Raw genomic sequence first — 19,083 nt, 5'->3', positions numbered from 1 at the left:
GTTTGAAATACAAAATTAGTCTTGCACTTGGCATTCACAAGTGCGGCTCTGCTCTGCACACTGCTCTGCGAACAGTGGCAAACGGTAACAGTCAATTTCTCAGATCTTTTCGGTCCAACCACAGGACCACCCGCAGCGCCAGGTGTTTCCGGAGCAGGTTCGATGCGGCTTCCCGCAAGGTGCACCCCGCCGTTCCAGCGACCGCGCTAGCCACTTCCGTCTTCTACCTGCAGACTTGTCAGGGTAGCCACCCGGATCTCAACTGCTTTCCGCAGGCCCAATTTCAAGGCCCGCCAACCCGAGCATGAGGGCCCCCTCGCCCCGCCCACCGACGCCAGGGCACGTCGGAGGCGGGGGTCCCGCCCACCGCGCAGGCCGAGACGCTCGCGGATTGGCCGCCGGGCTGCGGGTGCTCGGGTCGGACGCGCCTCCTCCCGGCTTTCCCGCCAGCAGTGGCCGCGCGGCGGATGCCGTCCCTGTAGGCGCTCGGAGTGGTGGACCATTCGGCCCGTCAGCCTTCATCATGTCGCGACAAAGCACCCTATACAGCTTCTTCCCCAAGTCCCCGGCGCTCGGCGACACCAAGGAGGCCGCGGCCCGGGCCTCACGCAAAGGTGCCGCCGCCTCCGGAGCCTCCGCTTCCCGGGGCCGGGATGCGGCCTGGAGCGAGGCTGGACCTGGGTCCCGGCCCGCAGCGTTATCCACCTCGTTGCCGGAGGCAAAGGACCTTAACGGAGGGCTGCGGAGGTCGGCCGCGCCCGCGGTCCCCGCCAGGTAGCCGACTCCGGGCTGAGGCGGCGCGCGGGCGCCCGGAAGGAGGGGGAGGCTGCTCAGTGCCAGGCGGCGGCGGGAGGAGGGGCGGCCTGCCCGGGAGAAGCGTGGCTGGTGCCTGGGACGCTGCGAGCGCCCTCCCGCCTCGGGGCGTGGGGTGGGTCAGGAGGCTCGGGTGCGGAGACACCCTCCCCCGAGTTGGCCGGGGCCGGGAGTGTGTCCGTCTGCGGTCCGGGGTCTGAGGGGGCGGGGAGGGGAGCTCCTCAGAGTAGTGTGGTTACTTACGGTGAAGAGGCCTGGAAGGAAGGGAACTTGGGTTGCAGGTGGAAAGTTTGTATGTAGTGAAAGCGGTGCTCCGGCTTGGGACGACAATTTTTAATTCACGATCGATTCCACAGGAGGGAAAGGTGCGGAAGGTTTTTCGCAGTTAGTGGGTCTTCGGAGTGTTGAACAAGTCCTGGGCAAGAAGGTGTGCTGGGGAAGCTTATCTGGAATTGGACTCGCACTTACTGTATTTAGCAGTCCTTTGTAGGAGCAACTAGAACCTCTTTTGTTTAAACAAGTAATGTAATGGTGGCCGTTTAATAAGAGACTCAAAACAATTTCATCAGATCAAATCGCTGGCTAATAGTTTTTCTGCAGCGATTTCTGATGGGCAGGCGTCCTACAGGAAATGTTGAATTTTTCAAAATTTAGCTGTAATTGTAGGAGCAGTCTCCTTGTTTGTGTGTGGGGGCGGTTCGTGTTTTTGTGGTACTGGGCCTGGAGTATATACTTTGCATGCTGGTACCACCGAGCTTTCGCGGCTAGCCTGCAACTGTTTGTTTAAATACCGGAAAAGGCCGCTTGAGTAGTCTAGGTTTGGAGGTGAGTTCAGGCCTGCTAGAGAATTATCAGTAGGCTCTGCTTGTGGGGGAAATTTAGCATCTGGTGAGAAATACATGCTTACTTGGATGCGAATTGGTTTTGTGGTATCCAAAATAAAGGCATGCACTTACTTTGCTGTAAGATACTTTATGTATTTTAATAAGTATCCAGATTAAAAACTGTCCCAAAGCCAGTTCAAGAGTGCAAGTATATTCCATCCATACTAAGTCCAAATAAATGTCTGTGGACCCATCCGCTGGGATTACAGGCTCTGGTCTTTTTAGTTTCAGTTAGAAGCCCCCTACACGCACATGCTCGCGCGCGCGCGCGCACACACACACACACACACACACACACACACACACACACACACACACTAGAGGTTTGTCTGCAAAATTTATTAATATGGTATTTATAATTAGATTGAATTTGCCACGTCTTGCTTTGTAGACCACATTTGCCTTGAATTTAACAACCCCTCATTAACACACACACACACCGTTTCTGAAACTGTTACCACCACCACCCTGGAATGCTGGAGTACAGCCATGAACCATTTTTATGGTCTGTTCTTGTGGTAGGTCGGCTTTGAACTTCATGTATAGATGGAAATGACTTCGAACTCCGAATTCTTCTGTTTTCTCTTCCGAAGTGTGGTATTACAGGCCTGTGCCTCCATGTCTAGCTTCTTCTCTTTCATAGTCGGTTGAAATGTTTGTTAATGAGTTAGTTTTACAGCTAGTTGTTGGTCCCACAAGCACAAAGTATCCCAGAGTCTCCCAGGTAACAGGAAGTGCTCTGCTTGTGACTGTGCTGCTACCTGGGCTTATTATGTTTACTTCATAAATGCCTTTGAAGTGCCTAAGGTAACACCATCTTGCCTTGACTCCATTTTTGTGTCCACCTAGATACTTCACCCTCATTCACCCAGTAACCATGTGGCCTTGGCAACACTTTCAGGACTGTCACCCTCAACCACTGTCCAGATGTAACCAAAGTAACATTTGCACAAGCTAAAATATAAAATAACTAAGAAGGATAAATAAAAAAAAAATCTGTAAGGTTGTGTCTGAAAAACACTGCTAAGCTTTGCAAAAAGACAAATGTTCTAAAGTTACTCCAAAATCACCCTGGCCCCGCCTCCATCAACACTGATTTAATTGTTTTTGTCTTAAACATGCTGTGGCCCTGAGCTTCAGTACTAAGAGGCATTTTGGTGGCCTTAGTCCACGCTTGGTGTGGGCATTATTAAAAGACTCATGCTCTTAGTTGTCTTAAATAACATGGTTGTTGGTGACTATTTTCCTTACTACAGGACAACACAACCTTTTATCCCTGCACTTGTGCAGATGGATCTCAGTGAGGTGAGGCTAGTTTATTTGGAGAGTTCAGGCTAGCCAGTGCTACATATTGAGACTATGAAAGAGTAAAGTTTATTTTGTGTTTATGGTGTTTGTGTGTGTCCACACCACAGGTGTACCTAGTGCCTGTGAAGGATAAAAGGGTTACAGATAGTCCTGAGCTCCTCTGTGGGTGCTGAGATTTGAACCTGGGTCTTCTGGGAGAATAGCTAGTGCTCTTCATTTCTGAGCCTCATCTCTAGCCTTCCTAATTAATATTTTGGGATAGTCTCATATCCTCAGCTGGCCTCAAAACTTGCTGTGTAATAGAGGGCAACCTTGAACCTCTGATTCCCCTGCTTCTGGGGAATTCGGTTTGGGTTTCTCCACATAGCCCTGGCTATCCTGGAACTCTTATCTGTAGACCAGACTGGCCTTGAATTCAGAGATCCACCTGCCTCTGCTGGGATTAAGGGTGTGACCTGCCAATGCCCAGCCACTTTCTTAAAATTAAAAAGTTATGGAGCCCAATGTATGCTACTGGGGCAGATAAGATAATTTTGGCTCACTTATTTCTCTTTCCTTCCCTTTGGTTATAAAGAACACAGTTCAGGAACAGGTAAACATGGGTGTATTTTACCTGCATGCATGTATGTGTATCCATGTACATACCTGCTTGAGGAAGGTCAGAGGAGGACCTCAGCCTCTGGAGTTAGACAATTGTGAGCTGCCATGTTGGGTACAAGAAACCGAACCTGGTTCCTATGGAAGAATGCCAGTGCTCTTAACTGCTCAGCAACTCTCAAGCCCCGCTATGTCTATATTTTTAAAAATTACCTGTTAGTGTGTATGTGTGCATATGCATGCTATAGTAGGTTGTTAGTGTGTATGTGTGTATGCATGCTACAGTAGGTTGTTAGTGTGTATGTGTGCATATGCATGCTATAGTAGGTTGTTAGTGTGTATGTGTGTATGCATGCTACAGTAGGTTGTTAGTGTGTATGTGTGCATATGCATGCTATAGTAGGTTGTTAGTGTGTATGTGTGTATGCATGCTACAGTAGGTTGTTAGTGTGTATGTGTGCATATGCATGCTACAGTAGGTTGTTAGTGTGTATGTGTGCATATGCATGCTACAGTAGGTTGTTAGTGTGTATGTGTGCATATGCATGCTACAGTAGGTTGTTAGTGTGTATGTGTGCATATGCATGCTATAGTAGTTTGTTAGTGTGTATGTGTGCATATGCATGCTACAGTAGGTTGTTAGTGTGTATGTGTGCATATGCATGCTACAGTAGGTTGTTAGTGTGTATGTGTGCATATGCATGCTATAGTAGTTTGTTAGTGTGTATGTGTGCATATGCATGCTACAGTAGGTTGTTAAGTTTGTATGTGTGCATTTGCATGCTATAGTAGGTTGTTAGTGTGTATGTGTGTATGCATGTGTGCATATGCATGCTATAGTAGGTTGTTAAGTTTGTATGTGTGCATTTGCATGCTATAGTAGGTTGTGGAAATCAGAGGACAACTTAAAAGAGTTGTTCTTCCACCAACTGTCCTAGGGATAGAACTCAGGCCATAGAAGCTTGGCGGCTGAGTTTATCCTTTGAGTCATCTCCTGGGCATATCTTGACCAGTATTTTTTTAGACAGGGTTTCTCAGTGTAGCCCTGGATGTCCTGGAATGCACTCTGTAGCCCACGCCTCTGTCTCCCAAGCACTGGGATTAAAGACATGTGCCACCACACCTGGATGGCTGAACTCTCCTTAAAAATAATTAACATTCTTAATGTGGGGGTATGGGAGGTGGGTATGGTTATGTTGTATGGAGTTCAGGACAATTTGTGAGAGGCACTTTTACCCAGGTACTCTAACTTGCTGAGCCATCACTCTGGCTTAGTCTGAATTTCCTCCCTCTTTTGTTTCTTTCCTTTCCTCTCCTTCTCTTTCCCTTCTCTTTTCCTGCCCCTCCCCCCTTTCGTCTGTTTGTAGCCCAGGCTGGCTTTGAAATAACAGGATCTGCCCCTCTCCTAAGCACTGGGGTTGAGGCTGTGCATCATCAGGATGTATTGGATGGATTGAAATACAGGGTTTTAGTTCAGTACACAGAAGGAAGCCACCTAAAAAATAACCTGGACACGGTGACATATGTCCTTGGCTGTGGGAGAGTCAGGTCCCTGTTTGGCTAGCCTAGCCTGTTTCTCAAGACAAAAACTGTGGCTGGTAACCGAGGAATGACACCTGAGGTTGGCCTCTGTCTCCCATACACATGCATGTGCACAAAGCTGAGCTTTTAGCATTAGAAAAATCTAGACTAGCAAGATGGCTTATTAGGTAAAGAGGCTGCTGCCAAGTCTGATGACCTGAGTTTGACTCCTGGAACCTGCATGGTGGAAGGAGATTTGTCCTCTGCCTCCATGTGCATGCCATTAACACTTACACACACTGAGGAAGTCTGACACTTGTATGTATCAAATGTTTTAATGTACCACTCTTGGAAACTACCAGCCAGGTTTGACCCCATTGGCTTCTTTCCTCTGCCGTAAGAGGTTAAACCCTCCGTGTGGGGAAATATATCCATTGACATTTTATAGCATAAATAAAGAGTGCTTAGAAAGTGTGTGTTTTCCCTCTTAAAGGTTTAGAGAACTCTCCTGGTGGCGCTGGCCTTTAATCCCAGCACAGGAAGATTGAGTCTAAGTCAGTTGACTTGAACTGACTACTCTGGAAATGTCTCAAGTATCCTTGCTGTGGTAGTGTGCTTACTTTAATGTTGTAAGGAGCCGAGGAAAGCTTTTGTGTGATCCTAGAGAATATTGCTATTGCTATTTAATGCATGTGGGCAGGAGTAGTTGTTAGTGGTCTTTCTATTGTGGATAGGGTTCTTATACATCTGTTAGTTCTGAGTCTGTTTCCTTTCTCTCTCTTCTTTTCCTCAAAGACAACCGACGAACTAAATCAAGTTTTGTGAAGAATGAGCCTTTGAAAAATTTCATAGGCATGTGTACTCAAGTGTTAGGCACTTGTTAACAAAACCAGTTTGGTGAGGAGGGACGGCTTTGAACTGACAGCTTTGGATGTTGAGTGCATAGTAGCTCAGCTGGAACAATTCCAGGCTAACTATAACAGAGTCGATAACATAGTTAACAAGCTAATAGTCATGGCTTCAGGTCTGTGGCTTCTGACATGCGCTGAATTGTAATATGGGCATGACTCATACTATAAGTCTATTTTGTGACTGACAGAATAGGGTCTGAATTTTGACATCATTTTAAGACCAAGAAACAGTTGTTCATTGAGTACCAGTTTATTAATTGGCTTAATTGTTAAATAAGCATTGTCTTAGCTTGCTTATGCTATTAGAAATGTTTCTTGAATCTTATTCTGACTTGCCAGAAGCCTCCAAAGGAGTCTTACTTAATGAGAGCTTCCTTAAAATTGTTTATTTGCGAGTAATTGCCTTTGAGGTCAGGTACCCAAATACTAACTGGCATATATACATCTTTATTTTTATTTTGTTTTGCAGTAGTTCTTGTGACTTCTCCCCAGGTGATCTGGTTTGGGCTAAGATGGAAGGTTATCCTTGGTGGCCTTGCCTGGTTTACAATCATCCCTTTGATGGGACATTCATCCGCAAGAACGGGAAATCAGCCCGTGTTCACGTACAGTTTTTTGATGACAGTCCAACAAGGGGCTGGGTTAGCAAAAGGATGTTAAAACCATATACAGGTAAGAGATAAATGGGGGTGGGGGTGATTCATGAAATTGTCGTGTGTGTGTGTGCGTGTGCGTGTGTGTGCGCGTGTGCGTGTGCGCGTGCGTGCGTGAGCGCGGGCGTGCGTGAGCGAGGGCGAGTGTGCTTCCTTAGCAAATTGCAAGAATAGCAATTATAAGATTTCTGACATGATAAAGAGGCAAGGTACAGCTGGTTTTAGCCACTTTGTTTTATATGGAAATTTTATTTTTGTCCTTTGACTTACAGCAATTAAAACCTTTAATTAAAAATTAAATTTTGGGGGGTTGGGGATTTAGCTCAGTGAAGGCCCTGGGTTCAGTCCCCAGCTCCTAAAAAAAAGAAAAGAAAAAAAAATTAAATTTTGGGCTGGAGAGATGGCTCAGCGGTTAAGAGCGCTGACTGCTCTTCCAGAGGACCTGAGTTCAATTCCCAGCAACCACATGGTGGCTCACAACCATCTGTAATGGGATCCGATGCCCTCTTCTGGTGAGTCTGAAGACAGCGACAGTGTACTTATATATATAAAATAAATAAAAGGACCTTTAAAAAATTAAATTTTAAGGAAAATTTGTCTCTTGATTGAGAGTTACGTAAGTGCACTATACTATACTAACTGTACTATAAAACTGAGGCATGGGGCTGGCGAGATAGCTCAGTGGATCTGATGCACTCTCTTGGTGTGTCTGAAGACAGCTACAGTGTACTCATATAAATAAAATTAAAAAAAGAACAAAACTGAGACATGAGAAGTGTAAAGAGTTAAATTATCTCTATTTGAAGTAAATATGTAGCTAATGTAAGCAGGCTAAGTAGCATGAATTGGTGACAGTCTCTAACAGATGCATATCACATGGTCTCCAAAACTGTCACCTATGCATATAGTTGAGTTGTGTGTCACATCAGAACTCTGGTACTATACTGTGGTTTTTAAGCCAGCTTTGTTTGCACAGGCACTGACAGTGCTGCATATTTAATCTCACATTAGCTAAGGGCATGCCTTGTCTCTTGTGTTAGGTACAGTGTAATGCACATTATAATTGCAAGGTAGAGCGCGCTGTGCAGAGTGTGAACAAGGCCACATCCCCTATTCCCAGACAGCCTGGGCTGATACGGACACAAAAGGGTCAGTTTCTCAGAACTCTTCTTAAGAACCGTACCTTTTGGTTAGTATGCTTATCCTGCAAAGGGTACCTTTACCAAATAACATGAATGGAAAGAGGACCAGGAATTTGATTATACTCTTTACTTACCTGCTGTATAACCTTGGTGAATGATACTGTTACTCATATAAAATGAGCTCTTATGGCATCAGATGATAAATGAGTTCTTCAGGATTAATTTTAACATGTTAAAACTGCCTGGACAAAAGAAGAGATCAGGAAAATGTTTATGTTGTCATTGTGTATGTGAAATGTTGTGTCTTGGTCTTTAAAATGTTGTCCTCTGTTCTTTAAAATTCTCATTTGCTGGGCCGAGGCTAGAGTTTGGTGATAGAGCCCTTGCCCAGAATGTGCACAAGTGCAAGACCTTGTTTTTTCCCTTTCAGTGCAGAGTGGGAGGGGAGGGGATCTCGGGAGGGTTGATTGGTGGGTGGGGAGGGAGGACTGAGGGCAGGACAGGACCTGCACCTCATGGCCAGCTTTGGCTGTCCTGGATATTGCCATGTTGACTGGGTTAGGGTCAAGCTCATAGGAGTCACTTGCCCCTGCTTATATTCCAGAGCGCTGAGATAGGGGGTGGGGCCCCATCTTACTTTCTGGGACTAACTTGTGTAGGCTATGTTGAACACACTTTGTAGCCTAGGTTGGCTTTGGCATTTGTTGTTGCCTTGTTTTTGAGTCAGCGTGTTCCTGTAGTCCTGGTGGAAGTTGAAATAATGCATGTTTTGATGCATTAGCTGAGAGGATGGAGGGAAAGGCCTGCTAACTCTATCTTGTAGTTATCGAGGCGAGTGTTTATGGAGTGTAGTGCTGTGCTGTGTCATCTGTGAGAACGCTACGGCGGGTGTTTTGGGAACGGTTCAGAGCCACCTGCCACTTGCGGATGCTTGTCGCATGTCACAGCCTTTGTCCTTCAGAGAGATGAGAAGTTGTACCTTCAGTTTGTCTTAGTCCATCAAAGTGCCTAGCTTCACTGAAATTGAGGTAGTCCTGTTAGTTTTCTTGTACAAAAGGCCATATAATACTGTGGATCTGTTTAATTTAGATACTTGGCTTCTTTTCCACTCATGGTTATATTTAAGCAGAAGAACATATCAGAGACACGTGTATTTCTATTTAATGTCTCTTAGAAAACATAGGGGTTTTTTTTGTTTTTTTTTTAAAGTTGTAAAATTTTGGCTTTTAATATGTAAAGAAAACTTTATTGATATCACAGATTTGTTCTGTTCTCTTCCTAGAAGTACCAATCATATATACCATAGAGATTTCTATCATCTTCTTTATGTACCATTTCTTCTATAATAATTTTTTTTTTATTAACTTGAGTATTTCTTATATACATTTCGAGTGTTATTCCCTTTCCCGGTTTCCGGGCAAACATCCCCCTCCCCCCTCCCCTTCCTTATGGGTGTTCCCCTCCCCATCCTCCCTCCATTGCCGCCCTCCCCCCATAGACTAGTTCACTGGGGGTTCAGTCTTAGCAGGACCCAGGGCTTCCCCTTCCACTGGTGCTCTTACTAGGATATTCATTGCTACCTATGAGGTCAGAGTCCAGGGTCAGTCCATGTATAGTCTTTAGGTAGTGGCTTAGTCCCTGGAAGCTCTGGTTGCTTGACATTGTTGTACATGTGAGGTCTCGAGCCCCTTCAAGCTCTTCCAGTTCTTTCTCTGATTCCTTCAACGGGGGTCCTATTCTCAGTTCAGTGGTTTGCTGCTGGCATGAAAACATAGTTTTTTAAAAGTTATTTGTTTAATATATGAGTGCTCTTATCTGTATGTGTACCAGGAGAGGTCATCAGATCCCATTACAGATGGTTGTGAGCCACCATGTGGTTGCTGGGAATTGAACTCTGGAAGAGCAGACAGTGCTCTTAACCTCTGAGCCATCGCTCCAGCCCCAAGAAATAATTTTTAACGTTAAGTTTGTGATACTATGCATTTCTTGAATAGAGAAAAGCGTTCTCACTTGAAATAATGATGAAAAACAAGTAGTGGATTTACATGTACGAGATCGGCCAGCACCCAGCTATCACATGACATTCACATGAAAGCATTTGTAAATGAAAACAAAGGGTTTTATTTTAAAGCATGGGTCTTGGAAATGTTGCATTTTGGTATTATTAGGAGGGAAATTTTTTTTTAATGATAAGCCCCTTGTTAAAGATATTCAGTTTTTATTTAATTTGTTTTTTGTTTGTTTTTTCCTGAGACAGGTTTTTATGTAGCCCAGGCTAGACTCTGTTTCTTTGTAGCTGAATATGCCCTGAGATCCTGGTTCTCCTGTCTCCCATCTTCTAGAGATTTGATTTAGTATTACCACTCCTGTTCAGCACAGTGCTAGGGCGAGAAGAGCCCAAGGCCTATGCATGCTTAGCAGGCACTCTACCGAGCTGAGTTACAGCCCCAGCCTGGGTATTCAGTTGGGGCAGTGTTAGAAAGCGTTCCTTAAATTGCACTTGTATCTGCTTGACTTTGAGGTTTTTCATACCTGGACCCATGATTCTGAGACATTAGAAGAAAGACTTACGTGGCCTTGGATAACTGAACAGCAAATTCAAATAAGTAAAATTGGGGATTCCAGTTTCATTGCTACCTTTTCCCTGATAAGTCTTTAATCTATGCATATGAAAAAATGCTGTATTAAAAATAACTGATTTTAACTTCTTGTTCATGTTGTAAATTGGCCACTCTTCAGCCACCAGGTTCTTATTTCTAAGTATATTTCTAGGTTCAAAGTCAAAGGAAGCCCAAAAGGGAGGTCATTTCTACAGCTCAAAGTCCGAAATACTCAGAGCAATGCAGCGTGCAGACGAAGCCTTAAGTAAAGACAAGGCTCAGAGGCTTGAGCTGGCAGTCTGTGATGAGCCTTCAGAGCCGGAGGAGGAGGAGGAGGAGGAGGAGGAGGAGACACAGGTCAGTCACTCCTTCTCTTAGGGGAAATGGTGTGGATATGATGAATGAAAGATAGTAAGAAATATTAGTAATTTTATGTGAGTGCCCCATTTCGTTTGTACATGCAGACATCTGTCTTCCCTGGACTGGAACTTATGTTAGCTTATTTAGGATTTCAACAGTCGCCTTTAGGACATTCTTTATACCTGGAGCTGGCCTCACGCTGAGAATCTTCTTGCTTTCTGCCTTTCAAATACTGGGACTACAGGTTGTTACATAGTCCAGGGGATTGAACCCAGGGTAAACGTGTCAGGCAAATGCTCTTCATTTCACCCATCCACTTCACCCACCCACTCCCTTAGGAAAAAGCTATGCTCAGGCCAGCCTAGAACTTTTGCCTCAAGCTCATAAGTAGTTAGGACCTGTCATGCCAGGTTCGGTTTGTGTAAAGTTAGGCTGAATTGAATTCAGTTGAATTGCAAACGGTCTCTCAAGGTGTGTGACATTGAAGCATATGGGTAACATTGCACAGGCCTTGTAGCACATGCTGGCCTTGAGTGCAGCAATAGTGGGGGATAAGTAGCCATCCTCCTGCTACTTATGAATTGGTGAGAATCAAACTCAGATGGACTGCGCTTCCATCCCTGCCCCTTGCCGGCCTTAATACTACAGTAGTCTTTATGCCTCAGCTTCCTGAGTGCTGGGGTTGTAGGCCTGAGTCACAACGTCTGGGTTCCACAGATGGAGTCAGTCAGATTTTGCTTTGGTTGTGCATGTGTGCATGTGTGTGCGTGCACCCAGAGACTGAGCTGAGGGCCTGCTATATTCACAAGCCCTTCCTTCCTTTGCCTGGCAGGTGCATGGGGCCTATTTATCTGATAAGAGTGAAGAGGAAAATCAGGACGAGAGTGAAGAAGAAACACAGCCAAACGCTCAGGGGCCTAGGCGAAGTAGCCGGCAAGTCAAAAAGCGAAGGGTCATCTCAGACTCTGAGAGCGACATTGGCGGCTCTGATGTAGAATTCAAGCCAGACAGTAAGCAAGAAGGCAGCAGTGACGAAGTGAGCAGTGGGGTTGGAGACAGCGATAGCGAAGGCCTGGGCAGCTTTGGCAAAGGCGCTCCAAAGCGGAAGAGAACAGTGGCAGCTCATGGTGGACTTAAAAGGAAAAGTCTGAAGAAGGAAACAGGCTCAGCCAAACAAGCAACTCGCATTCTGTCAGAAACCAAGAGTACCTTGAGTGCTTTCTGTGCCCCGCAGAATTCTGAGTCCCAAACCCATGTCTGTGGAGGAGGTAACGACAGCAGTGGACCCACTATCTGGTATCATGAGACTTTAGAATGGCTTAAGCCAGAGAAGAGAAGAGATGAGAACAGGAGACGGCCAGATCACCCAGACTACAACTCCTCCACACTGTATGTGCCTGAAGACTTCCTCAACTCTTGCACCCCGGGGATGAGGCGGTGGTGGCAGTTCAAGTCTCAGAACTTTGACCTTGTCATCTTCTACAAAGTGGGCAAGTTTTATGAGTTGTATCACATGGACGCTGTCATTGGTGTCAGTGAGCTGGGACTGATATTCATGAAGGGCAACTGGGCCCACTCTGGTTTTCCAGAGATCGCATTTGGCCGATTCTCGGATTCCTTGGTGCAGAAGGGCTATAAGGTGGCCCGAGTGGAACAGACTGAGACCCCAGAGATGATGGAGGCACGGTGCCGGAAAATGGCGCATGTGTCTAAGTTTGATAGAGTGGTGAGAAGGGAGATTTGTAGGATCATTACCAAGGGCACACAGACCTATAGTGTGCTGGATGGTGATCCCTCCGAGAACTACAGTAGGTATCTTCTGAGCCTCAAAGAGAAAGAGGAAGATTCTTCTGGTCACATGCGTGCATATGGTGTGTGCTTTGTTGATACTTCACTGGGCAAGTTTTTCCTGGGCCAGTTTTCAGATGATCGCCACTGTTCCAGACTTAGGACTCTAGTGGCACACTATCCTCCAGTACAGATTTTGTTTGAGAAAGGAAATCTCTCAACAGAAACCAAAACAGTCCTGAAGGGTTCACTGTCATCTTGCCTTCAGGAAGGCCTGATTCCAGGTTCCCAATTTTGGGATGCCACTAAGACTTTGCGAACACTCCTGGAGGGAGGGTATTTTACTGGAAATGAAGGCAGTGGTGCAGAGCTGCCCCCGGTGCTTAAAGCTATGACGTCAGAGTCAGATTCTGTTGGGCTGACACCAGGAGAGGAGAGTGAGTTATCTCTGTCTGCTCTAGGTGGTTGTGTTTTCTACCTCAAAAAATGCCTGATTGATCAGGAGCTTCTGTCAATGGCTAATTTTGAAGAGTATTTTCCCTTGGATTCTGACATGGTTGGCACAGTAAAACCTGGTGCTGTCTTTACTAAAGCCAGTCAGCGAATGGTGCTAGATGCGGTGACATTAAGCAACCTGGAGATTTTCCTGAATGGGACAAATGGCTCTACTGAAGGGACTCTGCTAGAGAGGCTGGATACCTGCCATACCCCTTTTGGCAAGCGACTCTTAAAACAGTGGCTTTGTGCCCCCCTCTGTAGTCCTTCTGCTATCAGTGACCGTCTAGATGCCATTGAAGACCTGATGGCTGTGCCTGACAAAGTCGCCGAAGTTGCAGACCTCCTGAAGAAGCTGCCAGATCTTGAGAGGCTACTGAGTAAGATTCATAATGTTGGGTCTCCCCTAAAGAGCCAGAACCATCCAGATACTAGGGCTATAATGTACGAAGAAACGACATACAGCAAAAAAAAGATCATCGATTTTCTTTCTGCTCTAGAAGGATTCAAAGTAATGTGTAAAATTACAAGGCTCATGGAGGATGTCGCTGATGGGTTTAAGTCTAAAACCCTGAAGCAGGTTGTGACTCTGCAAACAAAAAGTCCTAAAGGCCGTTTTCCTGATCTGACCGCAGAACTGAACCGATGGGATACAGCTTTTGACCATGAGAAGGCTCGAAAGACTGGACTCATTACCCCAAAAGCAGGGTTTGACTCAGATTATGACCAAGCACTTGCTGACATAAGAGAGAATGAACAGAGCCTCTTGGAGTACTTAGACAAACAGCGGAGTCGGATCGGCTGTAGAAACATAGTCTACTGGGGAATTGGTAGGAACCGTTACCAGTTAGAGATTCCAGAGAATTTTGCTACCCGAAATCTACCTGAAGAATATGAGTTGAAGTCTACCAAAAAGGGCTGTAAACGATACTGGACCAAAGTGATTGAGAAGAAACTGTCTAATCTTATAAACGCTGAGGAACGCAGGGACGCATCTTTAAAGGACTGCATGCGGCGTCTGTTCTATAACTTTGACAAGAATCACAAGGACTGGCAGTCTGCTGTGGAGTGCACTGCAGTGCTGGGTAAGGCTCCGAGTCACCCTGTGTGTCACAGCTGTGCATCTCTAGACCTAACTGTGTTTATGTAAGTGTGTGCGTGGGTACGTTAAACTGACTATATTGCACGAAACAATTTTAAGGAACTAAAACTTAGATTTCAGCCTTAAGACATTTTTTTCCCTATACCCTTGAAATAGTTTCGAATTGTATTATTAAGGGAAGATTTATTTTCAAGTCTCTTTTAAAAATATCACTGATATTAGGTAATTTCCTGATTTAAGGATCTCTAGCCCATGAACGCCTAGCATTCCTCCTGCCTCAGATCCCCAAATGCTAGGATTGCTTAGAGGACTGGACCACTATTATTACCCAGCTTTTATAATTTTGTTATGTCATGCTGGGGAATCAGACCTAGATAGAGCTTTGTGCATGCTGGGCTGTTTATAAACACTGCCACTGAGCCAAATTCTCGCTCAAATTGCTTTTATAATTGAGTAAATTTGGTTTAATTCTTTGTGGTTCTTTTGTATTAAAGTCAAATTTGCATGGAAATAATTGGGGGGGTGGATCTAGGCTTTATGTAACTCTAGCTCTTTGCCTTGATTAGTGTACTTATAATTTGGTTATCTTTAAATATCAATATTAAATATCTGGAGCCATTTAGGTATGTTTTGTTGGGGGTGGTGAACAGTGTTGGGGATTAAATGTAGTACTTCAAGCACAGGCTTGACTGTGGCCCTAGCTGGCCTGGAGCTCACACAGATGCCCGCCTAGGCTTGCCAAGTGCTGGGATTAGAGATGTGTGCTCCTTTGGCAGCAAAGCGTTTTAGGACAGAACAGCATTTTTACGTTGACTGAGAAGTTCAGTACTTCATTGTGTGTCGAGAGGTTAGGCATGCAGGAAGTCTCTTTCCACCATGTGGATCCTGGGAACTTGGGTCACTGGGCTTGGTTGCAAGCACCTTGGTCTGCAGAACCATCTTGGTGGTCAGTTTTTAAAAAGGCATAGAAGCAGGCACAGGTACTGTGTGTGTGGTGGTTATAAGTTCACCCAATAAGAAATTAAAATGAAGTCCTGTATCGTCTTTGACAGATGTCTTACTGTGCCTGGCTAGCTATAGCCAAGGAGGAGATGGCCCGATGTGTCGCCCAGTACTTCTGTTACCAGGAGAAGACACACATCCCTTCTTAGAGCTTAAAGGCTCACGGCATCCCTGCATTACAAAGACTTTCTTTGGAGATGATTTTATTCCTAATGACATTCTGATCGGCTGTGAGGAAGACGCAGAGGCGGACGGCAAAGCCTATTGTGTGCTTGTTACTGGGCCAAATATGGGGGGCAAATCTACACTCATAAGACAGGTAACTTATTTTTCATGTTCTATTAATTAGAAAGTAAGCCAGAAACAAAGGCAAACGCTATACAGTGTGGTCTACTATGTAATCTTGTCCTTTTTCCCAGAGAGCAGTCACATAAGAGAATCAAAGGGAATCTCCTCGTTTAAGTTTTGTCTCACCAGCCAGATAGCTCTTAGCTAATGTTACAGATAACTGCTTGGCTATAGCAAGTGGTAGGAAACACTTGATTATCATGCGTGAGACCCTGGGATTCTCATGACCAACAAAGGAAGGGGAGGGGAGCCTTTAGAAAGTACATTCATAATGGTGCTAGGGATTGAGCCTAGGGCCTCTTACCATCAGACACATTTGTACTTCCTGATGTGGTCCTTTTATCTCTTTCCATTATGTACTAGAATTGGCCAACCACGGAACTAAAATTGGCCTTTAAAAGATTCCTACGAATATCATTGTAGTCTAATTTACTAACAAAATTGGCCGTATTGCATATATTTTTCAACTTTAAAGCAAGTATAGGGGTTATTCTGAGATAAATTTGCTGGATCCAGGATTGGTTCCAGGCATTCATGGTAGTTTTAAATTCATGGTAGTTTTGTTAGCTAGGCTTTACTCATGGGACACCAGATTCCTACTTAAGGCTTCTTGAATTTAATGTGTATTGTGTACAGATAGGTTTTTAAATGCCAATCATACCACCTGTCCATTTTCACAGGCTGGTCTGTTAGCTGTGATGGCCCAGATGGGTTGTTATGTACCTGCCGAGCTGTGTAGGCTCACACCAGTGGATAGAGTGTTTACTCGACTTGGTGCCTCCGATAGAATCATGTCAGGTGAGTGATGGCAAGATCACGCCAAGATTACGCCAGGGTAATCACAACACAGGTTTTGTACTTGCTCTCCATATTCAAACAGGATATAATCTACTGTTAATTCTCTTTCTTTTTTAGGGGAAAGTACATTTTTTGTTGAGTTGAGCGAAACTGCTAGCATACTCAGGCATGCGACAGCACACTCTCTGGTACTTGTGGATGAATTAGGTAAGACAGTTGGTGTTTGGATGCCATTGGGAGTAGCTACTAAGATTGTTTCCCTCATCAGTCAGAGTGTGCCTGTCTGGCAGGAAGGCACTTGGACCTGCCACCCTCCTTTCCCCCCTTTTGGTTTCTCTGTGTAGCCCTGGAGCTCACTATGTGGGGCAGGCTGGCCTTGAACTCGGATTAAGGTGGTGCAGTGCTTACATTGCTCATAACTGCTAGCTATCTATCTCTTTTGCCCTCTTAGACTTCTTGAGGTATTTTTGGTGTGGGGGCATGTTTCAGGCCATTGCAGGCTCCTGATCCATGCTTGTTTTTCATTTCTGACAGACTGGCCTTGAGCCTGACATAGCTGAGTCATCAAGCCTGTAAGAACTTTGTTTCTTATTGGTAACCTGTTACCCTAAAGCTCTGTCCCATGTAACATGGTGCCTGTTAAAGTGTTTGTTACTGTCATGAGGTGTACATCTCTTCTTAATGCACAATGATTTCACTTCCACAGGAAGAGGGACTGCAACTTTTGATGGGACAGCAATAGCCAGTGCGGTTGTTAAAGAACTCGCTGAAACCATAAAGTGTCGAACACTGTTTTCTACACACTATCATTCATTAGTAGAGGATTATTCTAAAAATGTTTGTGTGCGCCTAGGACATATGGTATGTGGAATCAACCAGACATTTTTTTCTATTGGCAGTAGACAGTAGAGCTGTGATAAAACAAACTCTTCTTTCTTGAAGGCATGCATGGTGGAAAATGAATGTGAGGATCCCAGCCAGGAGACCATTACTTTCCTCTATAAATTCATTAAGGGAGCTTGTCCTAAGAGCTATGGCTTTAATGCAGCAAGGCTTGCTAATCTTCCAGAGGAAGTTATTCAGAAGGGACACAGAAAAGCAAGAGAATTTGAGAGGATGAATCAGGCATTACAACTATTTCGGTAATTATATCAGTATAATTTCCCTATAACTGACTTTAAATAAAGACTTGGAAGGCTGGTATGGTACAGAGACAAAAAGAAATAATTCGTTTTTCTTCTCTCTCTCTCTCTTTTTTTTTTAAGGGAAGTTTGTCTGGCTAGTGAAAGGCCGACTGTAAACAGTGAAGCTATCCATAGGTTGCTGGCTTTGGTTAACCAATTGTAGACTACATTGGAAGCTGAGTTGACTTTTGAAAAAGGTGGTAAATTCAGACAACATTATGATCTAATAAACTTTATTTTTTAAAAATGACCATTTTTCCATTTTCTTTCTAGGAAATTAAACCCTTTTAATTCTTATCTACCTTCTACATAATGGTTATTGAATACTCCACAATATATTAAGTCTAGATGTTATGGTACATGCATACACTTTCAGGCTGTTTATACCCACTGTCACCAATACACATAAATGGGGGGGGGCGCTATGAAACTGTATAGAGCTGCATATATACTGGTCTCAGCTTAATGCAGGAAATTGCCGTAATTTCCAGCTGTTTTGTCTAAACTGTTCAAATAAAAACTATGAACAGAGTTCAAATACAGGACTGTTTTGAAGAGACTTTCTAAAGTGTACTTTAAAACATAGTAGTTTTTACCTTTCACAAAACTGAGATACAAGAATACTTTTGTTTTACAGTGCATCCCTTCCTAGGAAGTCTCATTAAAACACTCACTTTTTCTAGGGGTGATTTTTTTTTTTTTTGAATGCTGCACAGGAAAGGGAAGGAAATAATAGTCTTAACTTTTCTTAAAGGATACCAGAAACATTGCTGGATATAATTTAAGATTAGTGTTTTTCTCTTTCATAGAAAGAACGTACATCTGGGACATGAGTACAGTTACAGCAAGTCTAGGTGTGCTAACAAAACAGGGCACATTCAAGTACAATAAGATTGGCTTGAAATTAAAAACAAACTACATGAGATTAAAGCATTAAAATCATATTCTCAATCTGAATACATGTTAAAAAAAATCAATGCAGAAGTGCTAGCTCACATTTACCATATTACAAAAGCAATTGGTACCCATGTCCATAACGGCAGCGACAAAGCTGAAGTCTGTTGAAGGTCACTACTGCAAGTCAGACTGCATTCGATGCTAGCTGTAACAACACCAGCTTTCCAGAGGTTGGCATCTGTACAAAACTGCAGCTTATTTCTTCACTTCTGTCCCTTCAAAGTCTTTACACAGTAATGCTAAAATACCCAGCCTTGAGATCCTGAGTCAATATATTGCCACTTTCTTTTTGGTAGCTTGAGCTTCATAGTGTCAACTGACCTTGTGTGTCCATTTTTTCAGTACAGTCTCTTTCTGTAGCATGGGCAAGTATTTTATCTTCCAAAAGATGTTTTAAGTTATGTTAGGATGGCAGGACTTTTTCTTAGGGAAGGAGTTCAGTTGTGCTGCAACGTATTAGACTCTATAGGTGGGGCAGAGTCATATAGTGTGTCTGTATCATGTGTTGGCTCACCAGCTAATGTACAAGGATTGGACAGTGTTCCAGCACCACAGTCACAGAAAAACCTAAAGCAAAATGGAAACCCAAGAATTAGCAAAGTGAAGGGAAGTTACTGGGT

At 44.3% G+C, this 19,083-nt stretch overlaps 2 protein-coding genes across 7 annotated transcripts in view; one reads left to right on the top strand and one right to left on the bottom strand.

The window, feature by feature from the left end:
- The first annotated feature begins 444 nt into the window (after positions 1 to 444).
- On the top strand, positions 445 to 17,756 carry Msh6 (mutS homolog 6). 2 transcript variants are annotated; one of them, NM_001398548.1, is made up of 10 exons: positions 445 to 774; positions 6,504 to 6,706; positions 10,602 to 10,786; positions 11,622 to 14,157; positions 15,227 to 15,495; positions 16,205 to 16,322; positions 16,440 to 16,529; positions 17,029 to 17,183; positions 17,265 to 17,464; positions 17,588 to 17,756. In NM_001398548.1, exons 1-10 carry the CDS (start codon positions 524 to 526, stop codon positions 17,667 to 17,669), a joined length of 4,089 nt encoding a protein of 1,362 aa, NP_001385477.1. In that variant the 5' UTR covers positions 445 to 523; the 3' UTR covers positions 17,670 to 17,756. The 2 variants fall into 2 exon arrangements, with proteins under 2 accessions (NP_001385477.1, XP_087408002.1); XM_087551876.1 differs by having other exon boundaries at positions 502 to 763; positions 6,507 to 6,706.
- The window catches only part of Fbxo11 (F-box protein 11), a 76,608-nt gene continuing 75,247 nt past the window's right edge, over positions 17,723 to 19,083 (bottom strand). For 4 of the 5 annotated variants that reach the window (XM_087552979.1, XM_087552980.1, XM_087552981.1 and 1 more), the window contains exon 23: positions 17,723 to 19,030. In XM_087552979.1, the coding sequence (XP_087409105.1) occupies positions 18,901 to 19,030 (130 nt within the window). In that variant the 3' untranslated portion in view covers positions 17,723 to 18,900. The remainder of the gene's footprint in view (positions 19,031 to 19,083) is intronic. The other variant, NM_181631.2, reaches the window with a different exon arrangement.

The sequence above is a fragment of the Rattus norvegicus genome, chromosome 6 (genome assembly GCF_021556685.1).
Source record: "Rattus norvegicus strain SHRSP/BbbUtx chromosome 6, alternate assembly SHRSP_T2T, whole genome shotgun sequence".
In the NCBI taxonomy this organism is placed as follows: Eukaryota; Metazoa; Chordata; class Mammalia; order Rodentia; family Muridae; genus Rattus; species Rattus norvegicus.
Note: the sequence above shows the minus strand (reverse complement) of the source record. Positions and strands in the feature narration are given on the sequence as shown.